This window comes from Sinohyriopsis cumingii, chromosome 17 (genome assembly GCF_028554795.1).
Source record: "Sinohyriopsis cumingii isolate HCF-2022 chromosome 17, ASM2855479v2, whole genome shotgun sequence".
NCBI lineage: Eukaryota > Metazoa > Mollusca > Bivalvia > Unionida > Unionidae > Sinohyriopsis > Sinohyriopsis cumingii.
The window spans coordinates 29,932,335-29,958,721 of record NC_142977.1 but is presented as its reverse complement, the minus strand read 5'-3'; the positions used below and the strand labels follow the sequence as shown (position 1 = coordinate 29,958,721).

General features: G+C 34.5%; 1 protein-coding gene across 8 annotated transcripts in view; it reads left to right on the top strand.

The window, feature by feature from the left end:
* LOC149778344 (disabled homolog 2-interacting protein-like) overlaps nt 1–26,387 on the top strand; it is a 377,099-nt gene that overhangs the window by 267,875 nt on the left and 82,837 nt on the right. For 5 of the 8 annotated variants that reach the window (XR_016415494.1, XM_089939158.1, XM_089939161.1 and 2 more), the window contains 2 exons: nt 2,754–2,876; nt 12,670–12,714. Coding sequence is in view for 7 of the 8 variants with exons in the window: in XM_089939158.1 (XP_089795284.1) it covers nt 2,754–2,876; nt 12,670–12,714 (168 nt within the window). In the remaining variant the exon portion in view is untranslated. Of the gene's footprint in view, nt 1–2,753; nt 2,877–12,669; nt 12,715–17,743; nt 18,126–26,387 lie in introns of those variants that run through there. The other 3 variants (XM_089939159.1, XM_089939164.1, XM_089939165.1) reach the window with 2 other exon arrangements.

Here is a 26,387-nt window from a genome sequence, read left to right as displayed (position 1 = left end):
AGCTATACTGGTTATTTAACTGAGATGTTAAAAAAAAAATACCTGTTAACACCATCCCTATGTTTTAGGCTAAGACTAGTGTACAATTCATTCAGAAGATCCTTCTTGCATCATCCCGTCACTGTTGCTTGTATGCATTGGAGAACCCAACAATAAAGTACAGAAGTTGTGGCCGCATCAAAACGTTGCTGGCTTTAAAATGGGAAGGCATAAAATCTGATGACCATTTAGAAGGTTGTCCTAAAATGTTTTTATATGTGCTGTTAGTTTGTGGTGGTGGTGGTGGTTGAACTGTTTCAGAAGTCTGGTTGTGGTGGTGTTGGTGGTTGAATGGTTTACAAGCTTTCTTGGCTGATGTTACCAGCTGTTGATATTTACTCTCTTTAGAATAGTAACCTTTTATGTGCATAACTTTTGTAAAAGCACGTGTGTACATATTCTTATTCATATTATGGGAGGTTTGAAAACGATCATGAAGCACAAAATTAATGAAAATGGCTATTTGTCTGTTGTGATTAAATGAAAAACAAAAATTTAACGAGTTTCATTTTAGATAATAGAATAAATTTTTGATGATTGTATATTTCTCTGTGCTCAAATTGGCACATATAACTTGTAATGTTGCCCTCTTAGTAAGAGGGGTAGTTAATTGGATTTGGCTGGTGTTATCTAGAGAATGACCTCGCTCGAAATTATAGCCCGGTGTAAGTGGAAATATAGAATTTCAACTGAGAACTGAGCAAGACTGCTGAGGAGAAATAATGCAATACGAGTCCCCATAGACAAGAAAAATAACAAAATGTAATCAGTAACAATTAAAAGCAGCAACTCCAATTCAGTCTAAGTTATGTCAGCAGAATTTAATTGCCAGTGTATAATTTGAATTTATTTCATCATAATAATGAATGGTGAAAAGAGTACAATGTCCATGACTTTCCTCCCTTGACATGTATCAATGCCTTCCTTTTTCCTTGAGCCTTCCTATTCTCTGTGCTTCACCCCTTTCTAGACTTCCTAGTCCTTTATTCTGAACCCGTCACTTTTTTTCGGACTTGTGTCTTTGGACTGTACATCTCTCCCCAGAAAGCAGTTCCTTAAAGGACAAAATTGCCCCTATGTACTACACGTACATAAAATTCCCTCACTTACGTTACTCAGAAGCATACTAGCTATTCACACTGCATAAATTATGAACTAATCTGATAGAACAGAACCCTCGCTTCACAATGACCAGCCATAATTGTACATCTAATGTTATCATATCTCTATACCTACACTACCACATGCTCGATTACTATTGCATAAAATTCACAAAATTCTAGCTCACAGCAATCCCTAACTTACAAGATTATTTAAACATTACAGGATTAATTATAAATATGCAATTATCATTAACTCTTCATAATCAATATTGTCCTAACAGATCAAGAAAATTATTTCATATAACCCTATGAAATCCTACACATATGAAAACTTGGAATCATGCAATCGTCAAGTCTATAAATAAACTAGTAACTGTAAAATTAAAGAGATAAATTGCATAACAACTCTAGCATTAACAGATTTCCATAAAATTGAATAAATGATACATAATATGAATTTTAGTCATGTCAAACACATTTGCATAAAGCAATTAAAAATAGAAAATTGCGTGGAAAATTAAAACTGTGTACCTTAATGTGTCCTAGCACTAAACCCTGTCTTTTCTTAAAAGACGACCATCTGGTCCCCTTTTCTTGTTTAACGAGGAAAGCACTGATCTTTTTTAGGCTTCCCCTAGAGTCAGACTTCTCCTTTCTTTGGATATTTTAAGACTAATGAATTTCGACCAAGGTCATCACTTTAAATTCACATTACTTCTAAACTGTATGCCTTAATTTACTCTGCCCAATCATAAGCAGCGGTTCCTAAATTATCCAGAGATAATCATTTCTTCCATCAGATTTCAGACAGCATAGAATCTGTAAAGTATGGGCATATCAATTTCCATTTGAAAATGATAATTTGACATGGGTTCCTATCAAACAGTGATGGTTGGTAGCTCAAATGTTTGCTTTCTCAGGACAGTATAGCAATGCCCAGGTCGAATCTCACTGAGTCATAAATGCTAGCCTTTCAAGTTTTAACACTGATACTGGGGAGAAAAGAACTTAGGTCGAAGTGACCCTTCACAAAGACTTATCTGGCTTAAATGTGATACAGTTTTAATGCTCAATGCATTCAACTTTAAGGTTCAATACCATAATACAGTTCAAAATTCAACACTACATATAACTATATTTCAAATTGTGGAATGTTTTCTCGGTTTTGCAAAAATCTTGTCCAGAAAGTAGTTTAGATTTAATCTGTGCACAGTATTAGTTTGAATGGCCATTCTAAATAGGATTCAAGAGGACAAAGCGTTGAAAGAATAAAAAGATAAATTGTTCACTTGTATCTTGTTTGAGGAGCCCAGCAAACTCCTATCTTGCACAAACCAACTACACTATCCCAGGCTTGGGGCAGTTTGGATGCAAGTCACTTTTCTATGTCAAAGTTTGCTTCAAGAAAGCAAAAGTTATCTTCACCTTGCCATAAATTATTGCTTTCCCTCAGCCCCCACCCCAACCTTTGTCCTCATGAACCGATTATTTTCATTTCTTTAGTATGTTTTAGTTTTTGTTTATTATATTCACATTATTTACTTTGTTTTTTATGCATACACGGGCATGGTTCTTCCTCACCAACTTTTTTCTGTTTTTCCTCCCATATAGTGGCACATTTGTGGGTTCTTTGAAGCGTACTATGAGCTTGGGTCGGTTGACACGGAAACGAACTCGCACCAAGTCCAGCAGCACAAGTAGCAATCAACAGAGCAGTAGTCACCAGCATTCATTGTGAGTATCTCAAAGTAAATAAAACTTTGTGGGCCTTATAACATAATAAGCTTGAAAATTCATGGCCTGAATAATATAATCAGCATAAAAATTCATGGGCCATATAACATAGTAAGGATAAAAAACTCCCACTTTAAATCACTCTCTGCCATGTATGTGCATGTACATTATGACAGAGCTTCAGGAACACATCTATGGCATAAATCAAGCATCACCCCTAGCATGATCTGTGACCTGTTAGCATTCTAGTTAATATGGACGAGTGATGTCAAAGGTTGATTCTAAAATGCAAGAGACGTTTTTATTTCAAGGAATGTAATTTGGATGGTCATTTTTTTTATGCAAGGAGTAACATTAGTTTTCTCCAGTCCTGGGAGGATATAAAAGTAAGAACGCTTTTCTCACATATTATAATCGATATGATACAGAATTTTGATGTGATGAAATGAGTGTAATGGCTGAAGGAAAAAAATCTGTATTTCTTGAAATAGTACACACACACACACACACACACACACACAATTTGATATCACATTTATTGCATTTAAAAAATGTAAAAGGTAATTTATATTTAAGAAAGACAAAAAATGGAGAGAAAGAAAATGACACATAGTAGATTATTTGTATTTGATGATGTAACAAGACTGTGTGGTTCCAGAAACATCAAATGGGAAAGAAAAACTTTTCATGGATGCAGCAAAAAACACAAACATTTATATTACTCAAATTAAGAATAATAACCAAGTAAAAACAAGTGAAGCAAGAATGTATAAAAATTATATTGAGTGAAATCTTTCATTATCCATTTTGATTATTCATTTTAGAGTGTCTTTTAATGTATTTCATAATTTTCAGTGAAAAGTAAAACTGTTGCTGTTTTACATCACCAACCACTTAAAGATGACAGTTTTCATATACATGTATTAAGCCATATGTTCAGTATATTAAATAAAATTGTGTCTCCATCATGACAGTTACAACATCATTTGCATATCGGCAACGAAAGATTTTATTGATGTCCTACATAACATCTTCATAACTGCCAACCCTCATGATTTTGGAGTGAATTTCATGACTTTCTTCAGCGATTCACAGGTTCACACCACATGCAGAAAAATCACAAATTCCCCAATTCTCAATTATTTTACATTTTCCTGTTAAGTGCTAAATGCTAGTTGTGATATAGGCTGTTGCTGAAACGTTCGGGTACTGCTAGTCGTGATATTAGTAGAACTATAGCCTATTGGTACAGTTTGCCCAGTAGGAAGCATTTTAGTGTATTTTAATCTATATGTATATGTGTAGTTTTACAAATGCTTTTGAAAGAAACCAGGGCCCGACCAGAATTTTTTAACTGCACCAGCGATGCCAACATTGGTTTGAATTACCGTTTAGCATTGCATCTTTAAAACATCTTAACCACCAAGGACAAAGAAATGTATTACACAAAAGGTGAAATTTAGTTTGGTATATACCAAACATCTGCCATGCATTCAGCCATCAAATACCGATATATCATTTTTGCACGCAGTGTGCCACAAATTTTAGCATCGGGCATGGTGGTAGAGATGATGTGAGGAGGCACATTGGTAGCAAAAAGACATAGAGGTTGGGAAACTGCATGAAGACAGCTTTTTCGAGTGTTGGAATTTTTCAGAGTGAAAGATTAGCATATATTATAATTTGCTTGAGTTCACAATTTTCTGCACATGCGCCAACACCCCTAATTGTTCACCATTCGATGTTTCATCTTCTGGAATAATACCATTTCATAATCAAGCTACACTGCATTTAAAAATTTTCAACTCCAAGGAAAAAGATTTGTATTCCACAAAAAGTGAAGTATAGATTGGAGCACACCAAAATTTGGCCTTGCATTCAGCCATCAAATATCGATGTACATTATGCTTTTCACACGTTTTGTTTGTCCCTATACCCCTGAATTGTTGCCAGCTGCATTTTCTGTTTTGAGTTGCTCTTGATTGACTGTTTTTTTTTGTGATTGTAGCATGAATGGAACTTTTAAGTACATACACTGACCTTGTGAATACTTTAGAAATTTTGCAGGTACAGTGGCCAGATAAATCTCAGTTTTTTTATATATAATTATTTAAAGTTTGTATGAACTGCTCACCTTACTGAACTGACATTTGATTCCCAGTTAAAGTACAGTAACAGAGAATTTCACAGCTAGCACCAGCATATCCTGAACAGTTTTGATTTGCTTTCATCTGCTCCAGATGTTTTAGTAGTGGTTTTGTTTTGGCTCTGTACACAAATGCACATGCACACTTACCCACCCACCCCACAATCTGCCCCCTCTACACTCCACCCAACTTTACATTGAGAAGATCCAGGTCTAGTTTGTCTTTAACCATTTTGCAACAAATTTAACAGATTTATAGCCCTTGTTTCACTTCGAATTTGGATCATTGTTTCATTTTTGTTCAACAACTTTTGAAGGACTTTATGGATGATGCTGATATGTTGTTATATATGGCTACCATTGTTAAAAGTTGAAAAACATTTACATAACTTAAAAACCACTTGACAGAATTTGACAATCTTAACAGAAAGCATCATAGTATAGAAGCTTTTCAGTACTGGACAAATTATATTGATGCATCTTTAAACATGAAGATACTTGTGATACTGTTAAACAGTTCTCATAATATATGCAATCAACAACACTTCAAGAAATGTCTAATAAAATTGTATTAGTAAACATTTTTACAGTTTTACTATATTTTCTAGTAGATGTACCAAAAAAAAAGACAGACAATGCAGTATTTCAGGGTCTCAGATTTCATGGACAGTGGCTGTTGCATTCGACTTGTACATTTAGGCAGATATATAAGCTGGGTGAACAATCTCAACCCCACTTGAGTCTCTTTTGTTGGCACGATATTTTATTTAAATTAGCCAGAATCCTGCAAATGCACATTTTAGAACTGACATTTAAATATTGTACTGATTTTTGCACATCTTTTCTCTTCTTCTGATGTTTATGAATAGTAGGTAAAGATTTTAATTACAATTTTTTTAAATACCCAAACTCAAATTTCCTATTTAGAAAAATGATATGCAAAAATCAGTACAATATTTAAATGTCAGTTCTAAAATGTGCATTTGCAGGATTTTGGCTAATTTAAATAAAATATCGTGCCAAAAAATAGAACAAAAGTTTTGAAAATTACTCATCATATTTGTAAGCCCTACTTTTATTTCATCATTAAATCCCTTGTATATTCAGACATTTGGCCCCTTTGTTGGGTGGTGGGGGTGGGGCAGATGTTAATCCCCTTCATTTGCAGTGTTATAATTGACTCTCAGTTTGCTGTTGAAAACCAGTTCTTGATTTTTGAAGTAAAAGTGATTCGTTGAGACGGTAGATATGATGTTTTCTTGCAATTAATTGCCTTCTGCTCATTTACTTTTACATCATCCACCCAAAACACTAGCCGACTAATGAATTGGTGACTCAGAAATTTTTAACAGACGATTGTTTAAGCTGGCTGCTGGTTCTTAAGGAGAACACAGGAAAATAATTTATTGAAGACACAAGTGACAGCCTTAAATTAGATGCACTTAAGTTTCAATGAAGTTTTCCCAGAATGAAATCAAGCAGCCATGCACTAAGATGAAACAGATGCACAAGGCAGCTGCAGCAGATGGGCATATAGAATATGGTAGACATTATCTGCAGTGTCATGTGATGAATGGATACCGTGCTGATTCATCCAGTCTGTTTGCTGCATGTAATAATAATGATCATTCTTGGCAACATAGATTGCCTCACATAATTGTCCATGGGCTTCTCACAGAATAACCAAAAATTTGGTTGCAGTGTTTGACAAAAAAGTTAAAGTATAGTCAGAAGTTAAATTAGATTTAGTGCCTATCTCTTTTAATTTCTACTCTTTTTGACAAATGAAAATCATAAAAATTTACACAGTATTTAAAAACTTTTTCTTTTTTGAACCTTGATCCAGATATAAACACAGGTAGTGTGCATCTGACCTTTTCCCTCTGCCTCTTTTCAACTTGAAAAAATTAGACATTTCTTTGATCAGTTATTTACATTTGTCCTTTGGAATCATGTTTTGATGCCTTCATCTTTTTTAAAATCTGTTCCCTGTTTTGTTTCTGGACAGTAACTCAAGTTCCTAACCAAATTTTTAAAACAATTTTCACTAAGGGCAAGGAAGAACCCTCTACCTGTCATGCTCAAAAGGTCAAGATCATTCATCATGGTCATATTTGTTTTGTTATCCATAATACTTAAAGTACAGATACCATTGAAAAAACATCTTTTTAACAGCTTTTAAAAAATCAGTAGAATTACCAGTAGATCAGATTTGACAAATAATCTTGGCATGAAGGGTTTTTGAGTTCACACAAATGATACTAATCAGCCATCTTTTGATGGCAGCAGTTACTTTAAAAAAAAACGTATATAAATTTCTTAAGTAACTGAATAGAATGTTAGCCAGTTTAGCAGAAAGCATTTTGAAGGGCTTTCTCTTGACATATTTCCATCATCAGATATTGCTGCTGTTATTAAAATTGTAAACCCCCCCCCTCCAAAAAAAATATTTACACAATTTTGTTTAAATTTTAAGTGATCATCTTTGGCAATATTAGACAGATTGCTTATGTGCCAATGAATATCAATGCAGTCTGATTTTTATAGTTCTCTGACATGATATAATGGAGCTCAGATGGACACTGATTGGAGGTTAAATTGTGTTGACCTGTCTGTTTCACCAGCAAAATTACAGCTCTCAAATTTATGAAAGTGAAAAGCTTCATTTAGAACATATTGTTTTTGATGATAAACTCTCCCTAAAGTGAAATGCTGCTATTTGTGTGATAGAATATGAAAAGTCATTGGACAGGAAATTAAGTAATAGTTGGCAAAATGTGAAGCTATGCAGGTGCTTGTCATATCTACGTATTGCAAGTAGGTCATATTGCAAGTAGATCAATATTTTAGTCACATTGATATGAAGATGAATTTTTTTTAGAAACCTTGAAATGATTCTTTTTATGATATAGGTTATCAACAGTATTAAAAGAAACTTTTGGAGAAAGCATCATACTAATATTGACTTCTTGTCCATCTGATCTTTATTGGCTATAAGGCAGATGTCAGGTTGTTGAGTAATTTCAGGTTCACTATGAGCCCTTTGTTTTAACTGTGCCATTAGGGCACCTACTTAAAATTGTAAATATTTAGGTTCTGCTCTTGTAAAAATTAATGGGTCATTTTAAACCTGCACTCATGAGAATTTTTGGATCACCATGACACATTCATGGACAGATGTCAATTTTTTTTCTGCAGGGATAGAATAGTCATGGTGACTCAGTTTTTAACATGCCAATGCTCACAATGGGTTCAAGTTCTACTAATGGATTAGCCCTGGTCAGCTAAAGTAGTATGTCCCTGATCCAAGCTTATTACTCCAGTTGCCTTAGCACTAAATGACCTACCTGTGTTGCTGCACCATAAAATGTCAAAATACAAAAAATCAGTCTGTACGGCACTTAAAATATTGCCATTTTGATCGATTTTGTCATTCTATTGAACCATGTGACATGTGCTTGAAGTTATAATGATGGGCATTAGGCAGATTCTCTATTCGTGGTTTACATCAGGCATATGCAGTATTTTCCAGGGCACAAGCCAGATAGAGATTTTTATGTGTAGCTGTATGATGTCAGTTTAACCCAATGGAAATAGGTTTATGCCAGATGCAGTCCACAGGCTATATGCTGGATGCAGTCCACAGGCTGTAGGTTGCACATGCCTAGTTAATAGTATTAAATGACAGCTGTCTTTCTGTATATAGAGAAAATCATTTTTCAAAACTAAAAAATCTGGAAGTTAGTGTCAACAGATTTAGCTGCAGCACATTTTTTTTGACATAATAAGTACCTGGGGTAGTAAAATATATAAAAGATAGATGTAACAGCTTGAATATGGAGGACTATGATTCTTAAATATTATTGTTATTATTATTATATTGCTTATGCCCAAAATAGTTTTCTCATACATTCTGAATATATTCTGTGCAACATCCAGATGGTTAATGTCACGTGTAAAATTTGATTCACCAGTCAGGTGGTGTTGCCTTGGATGAAATAGTCAAGCTTATGTTTTGCCTTCAGAAAGTTCCTTTTCAGTCCCTTGCAATTTTAAAACTCCAAAATTCAGTCCTTTACTAAACTAAATTCATTAATGATTTTAAAAAGACGTGAGATTCTTTCTAAGATGGAAATTTTGTTGAGGAGCCCACATTAGTGAAACTGAAGCATAGCATACACTTTTCCGGCACTGCTAGCAGCATCAACAGTTTATTAAAATTTGGTTAATGCTTCTTTTTTTACTTATGCCTTTATTGATTGCTGCCATTCAACTTTGTCCTCATGGATTTGAGTCTCGGGCTTGGCTAATATTGGTATGTGAGAAAGCTGTCAGTTGCTTCCTGTGGGTCATTAGTTCTTACTGGGGGTTTTCCCTGGGTTCATCCTCCACAGTTTATACTGGCCGCTATGTATAGTTTATCTTGAGCTGAGAAATGGCTTTAAAACTTCTCCCCCAACAACAACAACATTAAGGTTTTTTTAGTTTAACACTATTTTACAGTACACTTTATTTGGTGGAGGAAGAACAGCTAACCTATGGGAAGTTACTGCCAAGCTTTCTCACATACCAATGTTAGTCAGCTGAGACTTGAACCAACATGAACAGAGGTGAGATGTCATTGATCTGTGAAGGCAGCACCTTAGACTATGCAGCCACCCAAGGCAAATTTTTAATAGTATAAAGATGATATTCACGGCTTATCTGTTCAGGGTCTTTTATAGCAGAAGAGTAGTGAAGGTCAGGTCAAGTCATTCTGTGCCTGAAGGGACAGAGGCACCATTATCTACTTATACAAATCATGTATTCTGGTCATGTCATTCTTGTGAGAAGTCATGTAGGGAAGGCTGTTAATGTGGTGATATTTGAATCCATTTAATGTCACACATTTATTTGCCCTGGTAGACATGAAATGACCACAGGCCTTGATAATATTGATAGATATGCATGGTCATTGGCATTATATGAACTTTACTTGATGAAAGTGCCCCTGCCTTGAATAATTTACGAAATTTGATTTGAAAAACATCAGAGGGGTTTAAAGAAAAGAATATTAGTGACAAAGGTATATCAGAAAGTTATCATCCAGTATCACTCTTGGCTTTGATATTTTCATGATGAGGTAATACTAACGACCAAACGGTAACCATTTTGCTGTGGTGTGACGTTGAGATTGAGTACTTAATTTACTCTGCTACTTTGTATGTGCCAGAGTTAAAACAAAGGTCACAGAAGACAGTATGAGATATTTTGAATGAAATTTGTTTGATACTGAATCCTTAAATAAAAATTACATTCTTGATATTAATGTTCTTGATCATAGTGATGGGAGATGTCATGGCTTAGTGTGCTGAAGTAATGACCAAAATGATGTGGGTTCAAGTACTGCTTGTCAGCCTGGGTGACAACCAAGGTCTGTCCTGATTTATGAGCATTTTATGCACAGAATTTGTTAGACTGAGACATCGTTTCAGATTGCCAAAGCAAAACATATAGGTTGTTTGTCATTTGGGTTTCAATATCACTCAACTTTCACTTGAACTAAAGTGCCATCTTTTCACTCAAAGAATCCTTCACGTACATTTTTGATACAACTTATTCTTTTGCCTGCATCTGAAAATAGCCAGAGGCCATATCAGTGAAGACATTTTGTTTTCAAGTTTTGTTATCCCATTGAATGGCTGGTTATTATGGGTTTAGCCTGATATGCAGCCAACAATATGCATGGTGGACAGTATACCTGCTGGTGGAGGAATCCAGGAAAACCCAGTAAAGAACCACCGACCCACTGTAAGATTTAAGCTTTCTCACATACCCACTTTGGCCAGGCCCAAGATTCCAACCTGGAGTGACATAGGTCACATGGTATGTCTGCAAACTGTAAAGGTGAGCGTCTTGGACCACTTGGCTACAGGGGTCCCCAGTTATTCTGCAGGTATTTAATAGGAGTGATTGTACCTGTTGCTATGTCTCTAAAGAGTTTCATTTCCAGCACATAGCTCGCCCACTGTTCATGATGGGGGTATGTCCTTGGATGGTGGCCATTTGAGACAGTGAAAAACCATTAATTGTTATGAAACATTTGAAATAAAAAAGCCTGCAACTTCTTGCCATATGTTTGAATTTTTTCATACATCATCACTTTCAGGATAATTAGTCAAAATCAAGCAAGTCTTTGGGTTTGTTTTGATTGCAGTGTTCTTTGCCATAACCATGGTGAATGCTAGCTTGTAGTCTTCTTTTACTGTAGTTATTAGCCAACCACATACACAGATGTAGGTGAAAATGTGGATCAGGTGCACATAACCTAAGTAGAATACAGCATCGTTCTTCTAAAGAAAAAAAATAAAACAGTTTTGAAAGGTATGTTCTCTTAGAAATGGCTGATCTGCATGTCATCCTGCCTGTTGCATAATACTGACCGAAAATGGCAGACATGAAGCTTTAGGTTTGGATAAACTGGTGTCAAATAAAAAAATGCAGAATCATTTGTCTGGCAACTCTTTGAGCTGAAAATTTCCCGAAAGATTAAAAATTAATCTTTAGCCTTGCCATTTGTTTGCACTGTAGTGTGGAGGTTAGGTTCACAGTTGTGCTTACAAACTTTGACTTCCCACATTCTACAGCATCATCTATTCATCACCACTATTTTCAGAGTTGGAAAGATGCAAATTAAACAGGAACCTATCTCATATAGCTAAGACTTGCCCAGAAGTTAAATTACACTCAGCGTGTTCTCTATTTAATATTTGTGCACCTTCTATAGCGCTAGCCAGTATATTGCAATACATTATGCAAATACACTGTCCAGTATTGCAGTAGATCAATTTTGGTGATGTCCAGTCCAACTTTTAGTGCATGGGTCTCAATCAAAGGTACAGGAAGCATTTTGGTTTTATTAAATCTGTATGTTTTCTTTGATTTGCTTCATCATATTTATCATTATTACTTTCTTCATTATCATGTTTTTCCTTACTTCTTTAACTGCCATTTCAAACTGTATTCATTTTCCATGTTTTCATTTTCATGCTTTCATTAGTACAATCAACTTAAGTTACAGTGACCAGTTTGGTTGCAAGCAATTTTGTTGTAACTTTTGAGACATTTATTCTGGCGAACTATCACTTTCTCATTAGGCTGTAAATAACCAAATGCTGCTATGCTTGTCACACCATTAATTTTTCATCTGACAAAGTAAGATTAATGATAGCTTTCCATAAAAACTATTTAAAAAAATAAGAAGCACAATGTACACTTGGCTGAAACAGAGTGGTAGGTAGATCAGAAATAACCTCATTTAAATAAGGGTAACAACTTCTTGAAACTGTCATTGTAAATGTTTGTTACTGACCAATAAATGTTGGCTTTAAACCTTCAATTTTCCAGTATATCAGTCAAATCTATTAGTATGTAGATTCATCCCCCCTTTGTTATTAAATATTGTATTTTAGCAAATGCTGTTGTAACGAAAGTTGACTGAATTGTTTTTTATCTAGTTGCTTTTAGGATATCATTTATTATTACCTTTTTTACTCTGTTTTGCATTACCTTTTTCATTGTCATTTTCATGATATATTTATCAGCATTTTAATAATTATCATCAAAATGGAATCATTATCATTGTATCCACATCTTTTCTCCATACAGCCCCTGTGAGTGTGTCATTCCTACACGTGAAAGCATCCATATATGGTAGGCATGAAACTAATTGGTAGTTCATAGAAATATTTTCTACCACTACTACTACTTCTGTATTGCTGTAATTTTCATACACATTCTAGTAATTGTTTTTGCTGGTCATACACCAGAAGAGCATAATGGTTAATCTGTTTTCTACCATCCATCTATCCATTAGCACTTAGTTTTTTTTATCACTTTTCCCCATAAACTACATGGAGGAATTCCATGAATATTAACACACGTATTCATCCTATGGTCTAGTTGGTCCTAAATGAAAATGGTGGACTTCAGAAAATTGCTACTCCTTCTGGATGGATCATCATATCAACATGGGGGTTTCTCTTGAAAAAACAAAAACATCTTATGAAGTCTAGCTGGTTCTAAATGAAAATGCTGCTGATCTGACACTCATTATGAAAATCTTGTCAGTCCTCCTGAATGGATGGTCATATCAACTTTGTGTTTTCACTGGAAGGCTACTTACGATGTATATAGTTGGTCTTAATTGAAAACATTACTGATCTGACATCTAGTACAGCCACTATGGCAACCTTCATGAAAATCTTGTTGCTGTATGTCCTGAATGTATGTCATATCAAAATGGAATTTCCCTTAAAACAATTCTTATGAAGTCTAGTTGGAATGAAATAAAAATGGTGCCAATCTTATGACCAGTATGGCCACCATTGTAGAAATCTTTGATTTGTTTTCAGGGATCTCCTTTTACAGGAATTGATATTGACATGTGATTTTCACTGGAAGAATTATGATAATATTCATTTGGTCCTTAAAAAATCATGCTAATTTGATGCCTAATAATGCAACACAGCAATGATCTTGAAAATCATTTTATTGCTACTCTTCCTAAATGGAAAGTTTTATCTTGAAATTATTATCTATATTCCTCTTCAGATGGATGGGGTTTTCATCAGTAGATGTCTTGTGATACTTAGTTGGTCCTAGATGAAAATGGTGCCAGTCATGCATCTAATATGGCTGCCATGATGATCATTAAAAATCAAGTTGTCACTACTTTCCCTGAATGGATGACATTGGGTTTTCTCCAGAAGACTTGTCCTACTTGAAAATGGTGCCAAGCTGACATCCTCTATGTGTACAATAGCAGCTGATTTAAACATCTTGTTACAGCTGAAAAATATGAGAGATGGTTTCAGCACTCAAAAGTTAAAAGAAAGAAATGGTCTTACCTTGAATTCCTGGAAATTCTTTACACTCTAAAGAGTGCAAGTCAATTTAAGCAATGGTTGTTTACTTTAAGATTTACAAATATTTATAGATAAAAGAGATTTTGATGAAAATTCAAAATCATTTTTAAAAAAAATTAAAACCATTAGAAAGGTTTTAATAAAAATAAAAAATAAAAGTTTCTTTCTTCAAAAAGTTAAATAATTTTTATAAATTTATGGTGTATTTAAAAGGGTATGAAAATTTACAGCCAATACATTAACTGATTTTTATTTACCATTGTATACATCTTTGCATGGAATTTTTGTTTGTTTGATGTATGAATTACATTGTTATGTCCAATCAACATAAAGATTTGATTTAATCTGCATGTTTGGCAGACTGGTCCAGGTTGGGAAGCCTGATCTTCATGTATATATTTTTTCATTGCCTTTCTTTGATCATATCTGTATTGTGTATGCATGCATATTTTTACGAATCTTTTCTCAGACATTGTTGCATAACACCATTGCATTTGGAAGAGACTGTTTAGAGTTGATTTGTCTTGTCTGCAACATGAATTTGTGTTACAGGCTGTATTTTTAGATGATCATTCATAATAATCCTCTGGGCCAAGTTCACAATATTGTTTTTGCTAAGCTTTTCAATTTTGTTGAAAGGTTCATATCTTTGCAGGTTGCATTCTTTTGTCTTCTTATTTACTGATATTTTAGCATCAGTTAATTTAATCTCCCACCAGTATAATGGATATTATTTTCATTTTTTCACATGTCATTAAATTTTAAATCAGTAATAACTGCTCAGGGTTGTTGATATACTAAGCCTGTGTGCATTGAATTGCGAACGTTTATGAATACCAGTGTTATAAAATTGAATTTTCTTTTCCTTTTTCTAATACAAAATGATGCCAGATCTGCACTAGCATTTAGTTGGCATATCAAAGTCTGTCTGTATGCTGTTCATTATCGTGTGCCATCTTTACAACACTGGTCATGAGAGCAATAAAGGCTTGTCATAGCATTGTCAATATCGCCTTAGATGGGGTGTGGGGTGTGTGTGAGGTACATGATGTGCAGAAAACAAAGAATTCAGCCAGTATAAAGAAATCATTGGCTGTACTGATGTTATTTTTTTTTTTTTGTACTATGTTGTACTGAAATGAAGGTACATGTATATCTTTATTTTGAATGAGAAGCATCAAGCACAATCTACCAGTGCAGATTTGGAGATAAGCTTTTAACAGCTCCATCCCATCGATTCTCTTGCCACTTGATTCATTAATGATTGGTCTACAGTCCAGAAAAGTTTGGAGTTGATGAATGGAGTTTTACCAGACTCAATCATGCTTGGGTTTGCAGTTATCTTTTCATGGTTGAGTGCAGATCATATTGAGATAGATATGTTACTATATGAATCAACACATGAGCAAACATCACAGGACTTGTCAAGCAGGTAAAATTTGATTATGAGTAATTATGTGGAATAAATACTGCTTGAATTACCTGGAGTTGAGAAGGACAGGAATGTGTATTAGAATGTAGTCACCTAATCTGTAATATACTGTATGATTTATCCAAAGAACAGATGTGTAACATCGCTTAAATGCATTTTTGTGATTTACATTGCTGGCCAACTGAAGGTGCTTTTAAAGGTCTGGTTTACAGATTGATAGAAGACACTTTTCTCCTATTAATGATTTAGTGGGAGATCAAAGTTGTCTTGTGTTTTACATCATGTGTTCAAGGGGGTCAAGTTTTCTGTCAGGTGTATGATGAGGTCTCGGTTACTACACAATGAAATTATCAGAGAACATGACTGGCAAAGCTCTGTGCCATGTTGGGACCTTTGTATGTATGTATTATGTATCGAAGATCATGAAATCCTTGTATTTGCTGGATATGACCAGTAGATGAAAGGTTAGAAGAAAAAAATACTGGTGTTGTATAAATGTTGTATAATTTTTTGAAAGATAATAATTATCTTTACAAACAATTATTCTTACATGAAATCAGTTAATCAAGCAAGAATAATACAAACACTAAAGCAACAGCAAATCCGGAATAAAAAATGACAAATTTTACAGTGCTTTTAATAATTAAGTATATAAAATGTTTTTTTCTTTGTCACAACTTGTTCAGTGTTCTTTGATTGTTTTGATATTAAATTTCAGAATCATATTTGTGGTCACTTGAATTTTGGGCAAAAAATGTCTGGCGTGAGCCGTATGAATTTCTGAATCTCATGGATGAATGGGTGGATCCCAACCTTGCAACATTTGGAATGTATAAAATGACAAATACCTTGGCATTTAACAATGTGGATTTTTCCTCAAGCAATTATTGAAGTCCTACATGATTGACTAGCTGCTACCATGGCATGCATTATTTTTTAATGAGACATGGAATGTGGCCAAACCATTTGTGTGTTGTGCTGCTGTGTTCATTGATCAGCATTTTGGACTGTAAGCCAAAGAGCTAGTTGTTGTCCAAGGTTGCCCAAGTTGGCTGCTGTGTGTCTGAAATAAGACAGTTTACTCTAATTGCCTTGGTACTATATAGACTTGCAATGTTTTAATGTGTAGGTCAGTGTTTTGCCAGCAAGAATATGTATAGATTAGTAATGGCAAAGTGTATCAATTAATTTTATCCAGTTTGTCAAAATTGTTGAGTATATCCCAGCAGTAAATGACAAAATAAAATTTATACGTGAAAAATTGTGGCTAACTAGATTATTTTATCCTTTCTTTGTCAAATTTAAATAGGTTTTTTTTTATACAGAGATATTTCATCTTTTCTGTTTTCAGCTTTTTTCTCCAAAAATCTAATTTCAAGCCTGTTTTGATGGAGAATTGAGTCATCAGTTATGTTGTTGATAAAGTGAAATAATATTTTGTTTTCCAATCAGTGTGCAAACTAATTGATTTGATCAGGTACATGTATATATGGCTATGATATCAGAAGTGATGATTCATGCAATAATTACCTGTCATGCTTTCCCAATCTATGACTAAACATAGCAGCAGTAAACTGAAACCAGGCTTGTGTGTTGAAATTCATTTCCTCATTTGTGTACCAAGTGTATTGCATGAGTACTGTTGAGTGCATTGGTAGTGGTTTGCCAGTGTATTCTGGAGATGTACTTTACTTGTATATCATTAATCCTTAAGATGATATCATTTATCCATATATTCAGTGGGGGCTAGATTACAGCTTGTGTTATTATCAGTTTCTAAAAATAGGATCTGATTTTCCAAGTAAATCATGCCTAAATTTGGCTGTTCAAGCAATGTGCTATGAATTGAGATTCTAATTTTTGGAGAAAGATATTATTCTGCACTCAAAGTCATGAAGACCTCTCTTGTGAAAGGTATTATACTTTAAAAAGGTACAGAAATTCAGTATAAATCATTTTGAGTCAGGGAGTGGTCATTAAGATCTGCTGTCTGTTAATTGTTAATTGATGATACTTGAAGTTTTACACAAGGAACAGTGGTTTTTTTTATATATCTTGGAATCTTCATTGTGATCTACCTGAAATATATTCATTACTTTGGACTTAAATTTTACTTGAATTTAAAAATTTATGTATTTTCTCTTGTTAGATATTTGATCAGTGAATCATATGGTTTTAATAATAAGTACCCTAAATTTAAGTATGTGTTGGGAATGTATATACACTCAAAATTGATGTGTATAAAAGGCCCCATGTACATGTATGTAACAAAGCAATTGATATTAACTTGTACCTCAAGTCCACCTGTTCCCTTCTAGATGGCATCATTCAAGATACTCACCTTAATAGTTGTTTTGTTTTTCTTTCAAGTTTGACTATTTATTAACAAGTCATATGTCATTGGAACACTTTGCCTGTAGGAGATAGAATGCAAATGATCATGACTAATATTTCCCAGGAGCAAAGCTATCTTGACAGTGTTTATCCAGAGAAGTTAAACAAAGATTCTCACAAAGAAATCAGTTGCAGCCTGGCTGGTTGTGATGTAAACTATTTATCTTCTGTCTTAGTGTGATGTAAACTTTTTGTACTAAGACTGTTCTTGAGTTGGGATAGGAGGCAATCAGTACAATTATGAAGGAACTGGTAATTTTCAGTATCATGGGAAAATTCCTATTCAAAATAAGGAGTGGGTGATTGCAGATTCCAATTGTTTGGACTACACAGAGGGAAGCCATGTGTATGCTGTTTGACAGTACTATCTGGTAAGTGTGGAAGAAATTTTTTAAATTCATAACTTCAGAAAGTAGGTGTGCTAAGAATTGAGAGAGAAAATATTGTTAGAATAAGGCTATGAAAGAATGAACAAAGTGTTCAGGTTGGTCGGTGGGATGCTGTTTGTTAAAATACCAACGTTATGAGATGCTTGCTAAAAGGAGAAAATAAAATAAATAGAAGGAATTTACATTATTTTGCCCTCCCTTTTAAAATTGTATATTGATAGCTATTCTATGAATAATAAAGTCAATCTCTGTAAAATATTGTCCACTGATAAAGATATTCGTTTCAAAGTGTACCTGATCCTGATGAATCCATCTTGTGTATGTGTTAATTGTCTGCAGGATGAAGCACACACTGTATTTGTCTGTGTACAATTGGAGACCTATAACGGGGAAATAATCAGAGATTATTATTATTACTATTAATAATAATACTACTATTATTACATGTCATGCATAATCAATTGAACAAACAGTGTTGACTGTGATATGCATACACATGCAATGGCAGGTTTATGACTGCTCTGGTGGCCTAGTGGTTAGAGCGTCCACCTCAGTTGTGGAAGGTCATGGGTTGTAACCCTGGCAGAATCATACCAAAGAATTATAAAAGCAGTACTAACAGCTGCCTCACTAGGTGCTTAGAGGTTAGTGTTAGGACTGGTCAACCTGGTATCAGGATAATGTATGAAGGTGGGATATGATGCTACATATCAGCAGCATGATGTCCCAGTGCTAGGGGGGCAGGGTCCAGTTTTTATGTACAAATTTAATGCCGGAATCAGTGACCTAGTATAAAAAAATGATAAAAAATCAAATACACAAGTGAGGTCAAAAAGGTCCATATTTTTAGATACCTGTATTAAAACAGAGCATAAGAATAGTATTCACTTGACCAGAGAAGTCAATGGCAGTTCATAGCAGAAGAGGTTTATGCACCCCAACCCCTATTTTATACCTGCATTTTTCACATCCAAATGCCATTTTTGACAGCATGTAGTACTCACAGTGCAAACGCAAGCCCTTTCCCTGGATGAAACTTTTGAAAAACATTGTCTACTAAATAGTTTGATGCAATTCAGAATAGTTGTCATCCAAGCCGTTTTTGAGATACTCTAGTTGCCTTGAACCCACGTGTCTACTGCTATGGGAGGCTAGCTCTTCTTCCTAGCCAACTATTGGTATTTCACTGTCAACATACTGCAGAGCAACTATGGAAGGTGTACATGACTGACATCAATTTCAAGAACAACACAAGCCCAAAACACCTAGTTCACAAATATATCCATATCTATAAATAGTAAACAATAATAGCTGAAAAAGTCACACCATAGCCTTAAGTTAAGAAATTTGCCAGGGGCCAAATTACGAAACTGGACCCTGCCACCTTAAGAATTTGGCTGAAAATGGTTTATGTCAAAAGTTGTGTACATATCACATATTTAGACATTATCTAGTACAATGGTATAAAGGAAAACTTTTTGTGCACAAAACTAAAAATGGTATTATGCTTTTAAAAAAGTTACCTCTTTGCGGCAAAAAGCACTGCATTATTTACATTGTGAATTATGACTGACTGCATTTCTTGAAAGATTTCAAATTGTTTGCAACCTACAATGCTCTTGGTCTTTGTTTACCACCATAGCATCAGTACAAAATCAAAATTCCTTTACAATGTTTCATGAATGTCAACAAGAGATCTGGAAGTTATACATTTTAGGAGGGAATAACAGAAATGCTATGTTAGGTGTCAGTGACAGAAGTGAAAAGTTTCTCTAAACTCTTCTAGCAAACTTAAAGAAATCACACATTTAAGTAAATCATGTGCTGTAGAAGTTCTCTTAGACTGATATAAAAGAAGTGGTTCCTAACTTTTCATTATCATTCTGGAGATGCTAATAGCAACATCAGTGTTGTGTCAGTGTATATTGTGGGGGGGGGTAATCGCAACACAAGTCTAGCTAGTCTGGAAAAGTCAAAGTTTAATCAATTAGCATTAGACAATGCTGGAATATTGATATACTGATGTGTAGGACCCTAAAACTTACAAAGAGTGACATATCAAATAAATTCATTGATACATAGCCAATGAAATTGACCATACATACACAAATTACTCAATACAGTTTAACAGAGAAATTTCTTCTCAGACACCAATTTACTTACAACTGACTTTAATGTTTTCTGGAGTTTACAAAATCATAGTAAATAATAAGATAAGGTATAGAACAAATATTTATAGTGGAAAATCCAGTTCAAGGTAAAAAGCATATCACCGGCTTGGCTTTTGATAAGCACGTACCATAAAACAACTCCTGCAGAAGCTAAGTCTGTCCGTCAAAGTCACTCTCTTGTGCACTTAGATCAGAACGACTATCTGGATGAGATTGAAGCTATTGTTTCTTTCAGCATGACTAACTGATTAATCCTAATCTCTTACTATGCAAACTGACACCTGCAAAAAGAAAAGAAACAAGTGATACTGATGTACTTTTAACATTCAGTGAAAACATAAGACTTTCAGAGGAGAAACTGTATGTGCATTGTCAAATGCATGAAGCTGCCACTTAATTTTAAGCTTTTCCCCCTTTGTTAACTGAACCTAGAAATTTCAAGATATATACATAACATTGAAACATTTTCTACTATCACCCAAGTGTGAGATATGAATCTCTTATGTCAACTTCATAGTGGGGTCATGAAGGTAGAAACTATGTCGGTGTGCTAAGACTTTCATTCTTCTCACCAAAATATACCAAGTAATATGCCATATGCATCATTATTTCTAAGACTGTTCCACTGGTGACATTCAATATTCACAACAGTATGTTTATGTATGATTCCTCTGAATTCTATCTGCTCCTGTGCAGTTAAATTACTTTAAAGAATACATGTTGACATGCTATGCAATTGTTTAGGTGTGTCTGTATTGAAATGTGAATAGTATTCATAAAAATAGAGGTGCAAAACCTTGACAGCTACAGAAAGTGCAAGACAGTACATTATGGTTACCATTTTGTTCCCATATTTAGTAAGTTATATCCAAAATATGCTACTTTGTCATGATGTAAACAGTTCTGACATGGAGGTACAAAACACAGTTACCTCCCTCTCCAAAGAGCATCACATACAACACTATGTAATATATGGAAAAAGGAAGGAGATATAATAAAGGTAATGCATAAAAATTATTTAAATATACACAAAGAAACAGAAAAGTATAATAGATGTGGCTGACTGCACCATCAAAAACTGATCAATTTTCCTTAAGGGGGCAGGGTCCAGTTTTTATGTACAAATTTAATGCCGGAATCAGTGACCTAGTATAAAAAATCATAAAAAATCAAATACACAAGTGAGGTCATAAAGGTCCATATTTTTAGATACCTGTATTAAAACAGAGCATAAGAATAGTATTCACTTGACCAGAGAAGTCAATGGCAGTTCATAGCAGAAGAGGTTTATGCACCCCAACCCCTATTTTATACCTGCATTTTTCACATCCAAATGCCATTTTTGACAGCATGTAGTACTCACAGTGCAAACGCAAGCCCTTTCCCTGGATGAAACTTTTGAAAAACATTGTCTACTAAATAGTTTGATGCAATTCAGAATAGTTGTCATCCAAGCCGTTTTTGAGATACTTGCCTTGCCTTGAACCCACGTGTCTACCGCTATGGGAGGCTAGCTCTTCTTCCTAGCCAACTATTGGTATTTCACTATCAACATACTGCAGAGCAACTATGGAAGGTGTACATGACTGACATCAATTTCAAGAACAACACAAGCCCAAAACACCTAGTTCACAAATATATCCATATCTATAAATAGTAAACAATAATAGCTGAAAAAGTCACACCATAGCCTTAAGTTAAGAAATTTGCCAAATCCAAATTACGAAACTGGACCCTGCCACCTAGACATCACTATAAATTGCCACACTGCAGACATCGCATTGATATGACAATTTTATTTAAAAAAAGCTATGTTAAAAATCCAAACTACACACACAATGACAGATTATTGTCTATGTTGAGCTGGAGTTGTAAGAGAGTATATATGGTATAGTATTGTGACATAAAGGTGGAAGACAAGAACTGATTCAGCAGGGAGAAGGTCTCTGCTTCAGTCAGACTGTAGTTATTTGTGGTTGAATGATTTAAGCAATAGTTTCGTTTAGAAAAAAAGGTGTAGATTTTAATGTTAAAGTAACGAAAATTCACTAAAAGAAAAGTAAAACATTCTTTGTATTATCATAAAAGGGGTCAAATTTATACAAAATATGCAGGAATATGGCATATTTACATTTCCTAAACTTTTAATGAGTTCTCTCCATTTCTTTGCTGATGACTCAACCTCTAGCAAACTTTTTCAGCATAATATTATACTAACAGAAATTAACACTATGCAAGGATCTATTTTACTATCAGTAAGAAATTTATGGCAGAAATTACAGACAGGCCAGATGTTTAGTACGATGCTTGCCCCTGATCTGTTAATGTCAGCATGGAATCTACAATAGCTGATACACAGTTGGCATGAAACTACCATACTTTGGAAAAAGATTAGATGTTCAGCATGTGTATTGGTAGTGAAGGATGGGGCAGACATCTTTAGTGCATTGCCTGTAATTTAGCTGGAAATGAAGGTAAAAATACTGCCATCATTAAACTCCTGCCACTTTTGACACAGGGAAATGGATGCAGGTGCATGCTAGTTAAGGGTCATGTACAGTAAAACCTGTCTTGTGAGACCACTGCTTTGAAAGACCACCTGTCTTGAGAGACCATGTTCTCCTTGTGTAGTAGGGACTTTTTATGTGATTTAACTGTTTCCCAATTTTCTTGTCTTGTACATAGGCATTTTGAATAGAATCCACATTTCAAGAAATGTTCTGCTTTTGCAGTCCAAAACAATACAAGCTGAATCTTTACAGCACACTCACCCCGTGGCCTTATGGACATCAATCATTTGGTTTAACAGGTCTAGCTCTATGGTCTATAGAAGTGAGAACAACAGGCATTTGTGGTTATGCAAAGTAAGTAAATGATTATTTACAAGACTTATAATTAGTTTTAGATTTTGGAAAATGCTGATGATATTAGAGACAAGATAGTAGATTAAGTTTCTCTAATTAATTAGAGTAACTTATATATAGATTTTAAAGAAATAGATACTCTGACAATCTTTGCCGACCCTTACACATAAACTACATTTATTTAACATTTATATTTTGAGAAAGAGGTTGAAAGTGAGTGTGAATCTGATCAGATATATTATAATTATTTATATGTTTTCAAATCAACTTCCAGACAACTCATTAGTGAGATATCAAATGTTTAGTTTAATATAGGAAACGCAGATCTGTGTACCAGAAACAATCAAGCCAGTTATAGAAATATGATATCAGGATGTCTCATGTGAAGTCTGCTAGGCTGATTGATAATAATTGTGGCAACAAGTTGCAAAGAAGAAGAGCACATTACCAACGAATATAGGTCATCAATCATCAAGCCTGAAGCAACCAGGAGGTCAAGTCAGCAACAGAGAACCTAACCCTGGATGAAGTAACAACCCAGAAATCAACAAGAAGAGGGGAAAGAAAACAACAAAAACAGCGACTTTCACAGTTGCCTTAAAACATGGGTTCTTCCTTTGGCTATTGAAGACTTCTTTTGTATAACAATGTCTTATGTGGCCCAAATCAGACATGATCCTTTCCAATCCACATTCAGAATTAACATGATCCTTTCCAAACCACACTCAGAATTAACAGCTTGAGCTCAAAATACGAGACCCAATCGGGCGACTAACACCCAGCTGATTGGCACTGTTTTCTGGTGGGTTTTTTTTCTTCTTCTCAAAATCTGAGTACACTCTGTACACAAAATTCCAACTATTATAATGTATGGTAAACAAAGTTACAAAACTCAATTGATTAAGTTAATTACACAAGTGGCTTACACAACATTGGAACAAATCTTTATTGTCCCATGTCTCTTGACAGACCATTAGTTTTTGGCAGAAGAGGTGGTCTTTCAAAACAGATTCTGCTGTATTATATACTGTTGACCTCATAAAAGGGTTTTTCTAAAGCAGAGATGACCTTTTGCATGCAAGTTTGGTATTTTCTAAATTGGCAAATTCAGCAGTATGCTTAAATGTGTATATATACTTAAGAGCAGTAAGCAGTCTGCTGCAAAGGCATAGCATTTTTGTACAGATTATTGTTAGTCAGCATGCTTGCTCGTGTAGTTGGCTGCCTCGTTGTGTCCTGGAGAAGCCTGCTGACACTCCCAATTCAATAGGTCTTTGTACTAGTGTTCAGTATACTGATGTATCCTTAAATGCTCCAGAGTCAAATAGTCATGTATTAGCTGTTAGTGACTAGATAAAATAAATATTATAAGGCTGAGAGACATTCTTAACTAACAGTCCATATATTATTAGCAGAAACTTGTTCCTCAAAACTATCATTCTAATTTGGCATCAATTTCAGTACATGTACTCTGAATTTCAAAAAGATTAAAGGATGGAAGAAATGGACTTACAGTTAATTCTTACAAAAATTAATTTTGGCAATCTGAGTATCAGTCCCTTCAAGTGACTTGCGTTCACTTTACTATATTTTTTCTCCTGCTGTATTAAGTAATAAAATACTAATTAATCTAGCTGCTTTGATGAAACCGTTGTTGTAGTATTGATTATATCCAGTATACTAAGTTTGGTATAATATTATAATATTAAACTCTTATTCGTTAAATTATTTCATGATTAGTGCTTAAGGTGGAATTCTTTCAAAGAAGCTGCATTGTTGCCAACTTGCTATACCTTTGTCAGTTATTACTTTTTAATGGTGGTCAAGTGGTCAAAAACACTTGCCTTGACCAATTGCTGCCATCTCACCTCATTGTGAGTTCAAGTCTCAGGCAAGACCAATGTGGTTATGTGAGAAAGCTTACCACTGGTTTTTTGTGGGTCATTGATTCTTACTGGGGATTTCTAGAGTTCTTCTTCAACCAATTATACTGGCTATCATGTAGAGCCTCTCATTGTGCTGAAAAATGGCATTAAACCTTAAGAAGCAACAACATTCCACTGGAAATGAAGTTAAATTATTGCCATATGTTGTTCAATAAAACATTGCCTGCAGAAATAACTGACACACTCCTACAGGTGATTATAAACTAGAGGAAGCAAACTGGCATTTACAGTGATATAGAAAGGTTTTTTTATTGTTAAATTGTTATCATTTGACAGTAACAACAGCTAAATTGTAAGGATTACATATTTCAAAACATTTCTTTGAAAAATTAGTAAATGTATGGTCATTTATTATATTCTGATGGATTAATGATTAGACAAGAACAACATGGCGACATTGTTGGCTGTTTAAACTTGTAAAAAACACAAACTAACTTTTACCAACTGGTGACATACTGAAAAGTAAATGTGCTTTGTAATTCGTTATGTGATTGTGCTATGTTTTCCACTGAATTCAGACCAATATGACCTGTGACAAAATTATTGATTATTTTAAATCTGTGTGTGTGCATATTTTTGATGGAATTACTTGTATTGTGGATTCAATGTATATGATGAAATTTGCGGGTGAGTACACGGTGTTGATACTCTATTCATGCTATACATTAGACATGTATATACACACGCACACACTCCCCATAACCCCATAATAGGTTGACCACCATCAGGTCAGTAGACACCATCCCGGGGTCACCTTACAACTAAACATTTCTGGCTATAAGATAATCTAGGGACAATAAATATAATGCACATAAAAAGTAAAAAAAAAAACGTTCACAGGTATGCATGCACACAGCACACAATCACTTTAGACACAGATAGACTGAAACAAATATACAGTGTCTAGGTTTTATAGACTGTGATATTACAGTATAAGGATTGCACAAGTTACCTGTTCATGATGGAGCCATTATTTTGAAGAAATTGGTCCTCTTTTTTATTTAACTTAGCTGTATATTTTTCAGTGTTCTTATGCATTTCAGCTATTTCTTAAAAGACTAAACGGAAAGATTCTGCTTATCAAAACTTAGACTATTGGTTTACATCATCATAATCTGAGACAAGTTTGGTAACAAGTGTGATTCATACATTTTATGGAGGTGATCTTGCTTCATATTGGATGATGTTGTTACCAGTCTGGAGAATATATGCTTATATCATCATGCTCATGGACGAGTTCAGTAACGAGCAAGATTTGTTGAA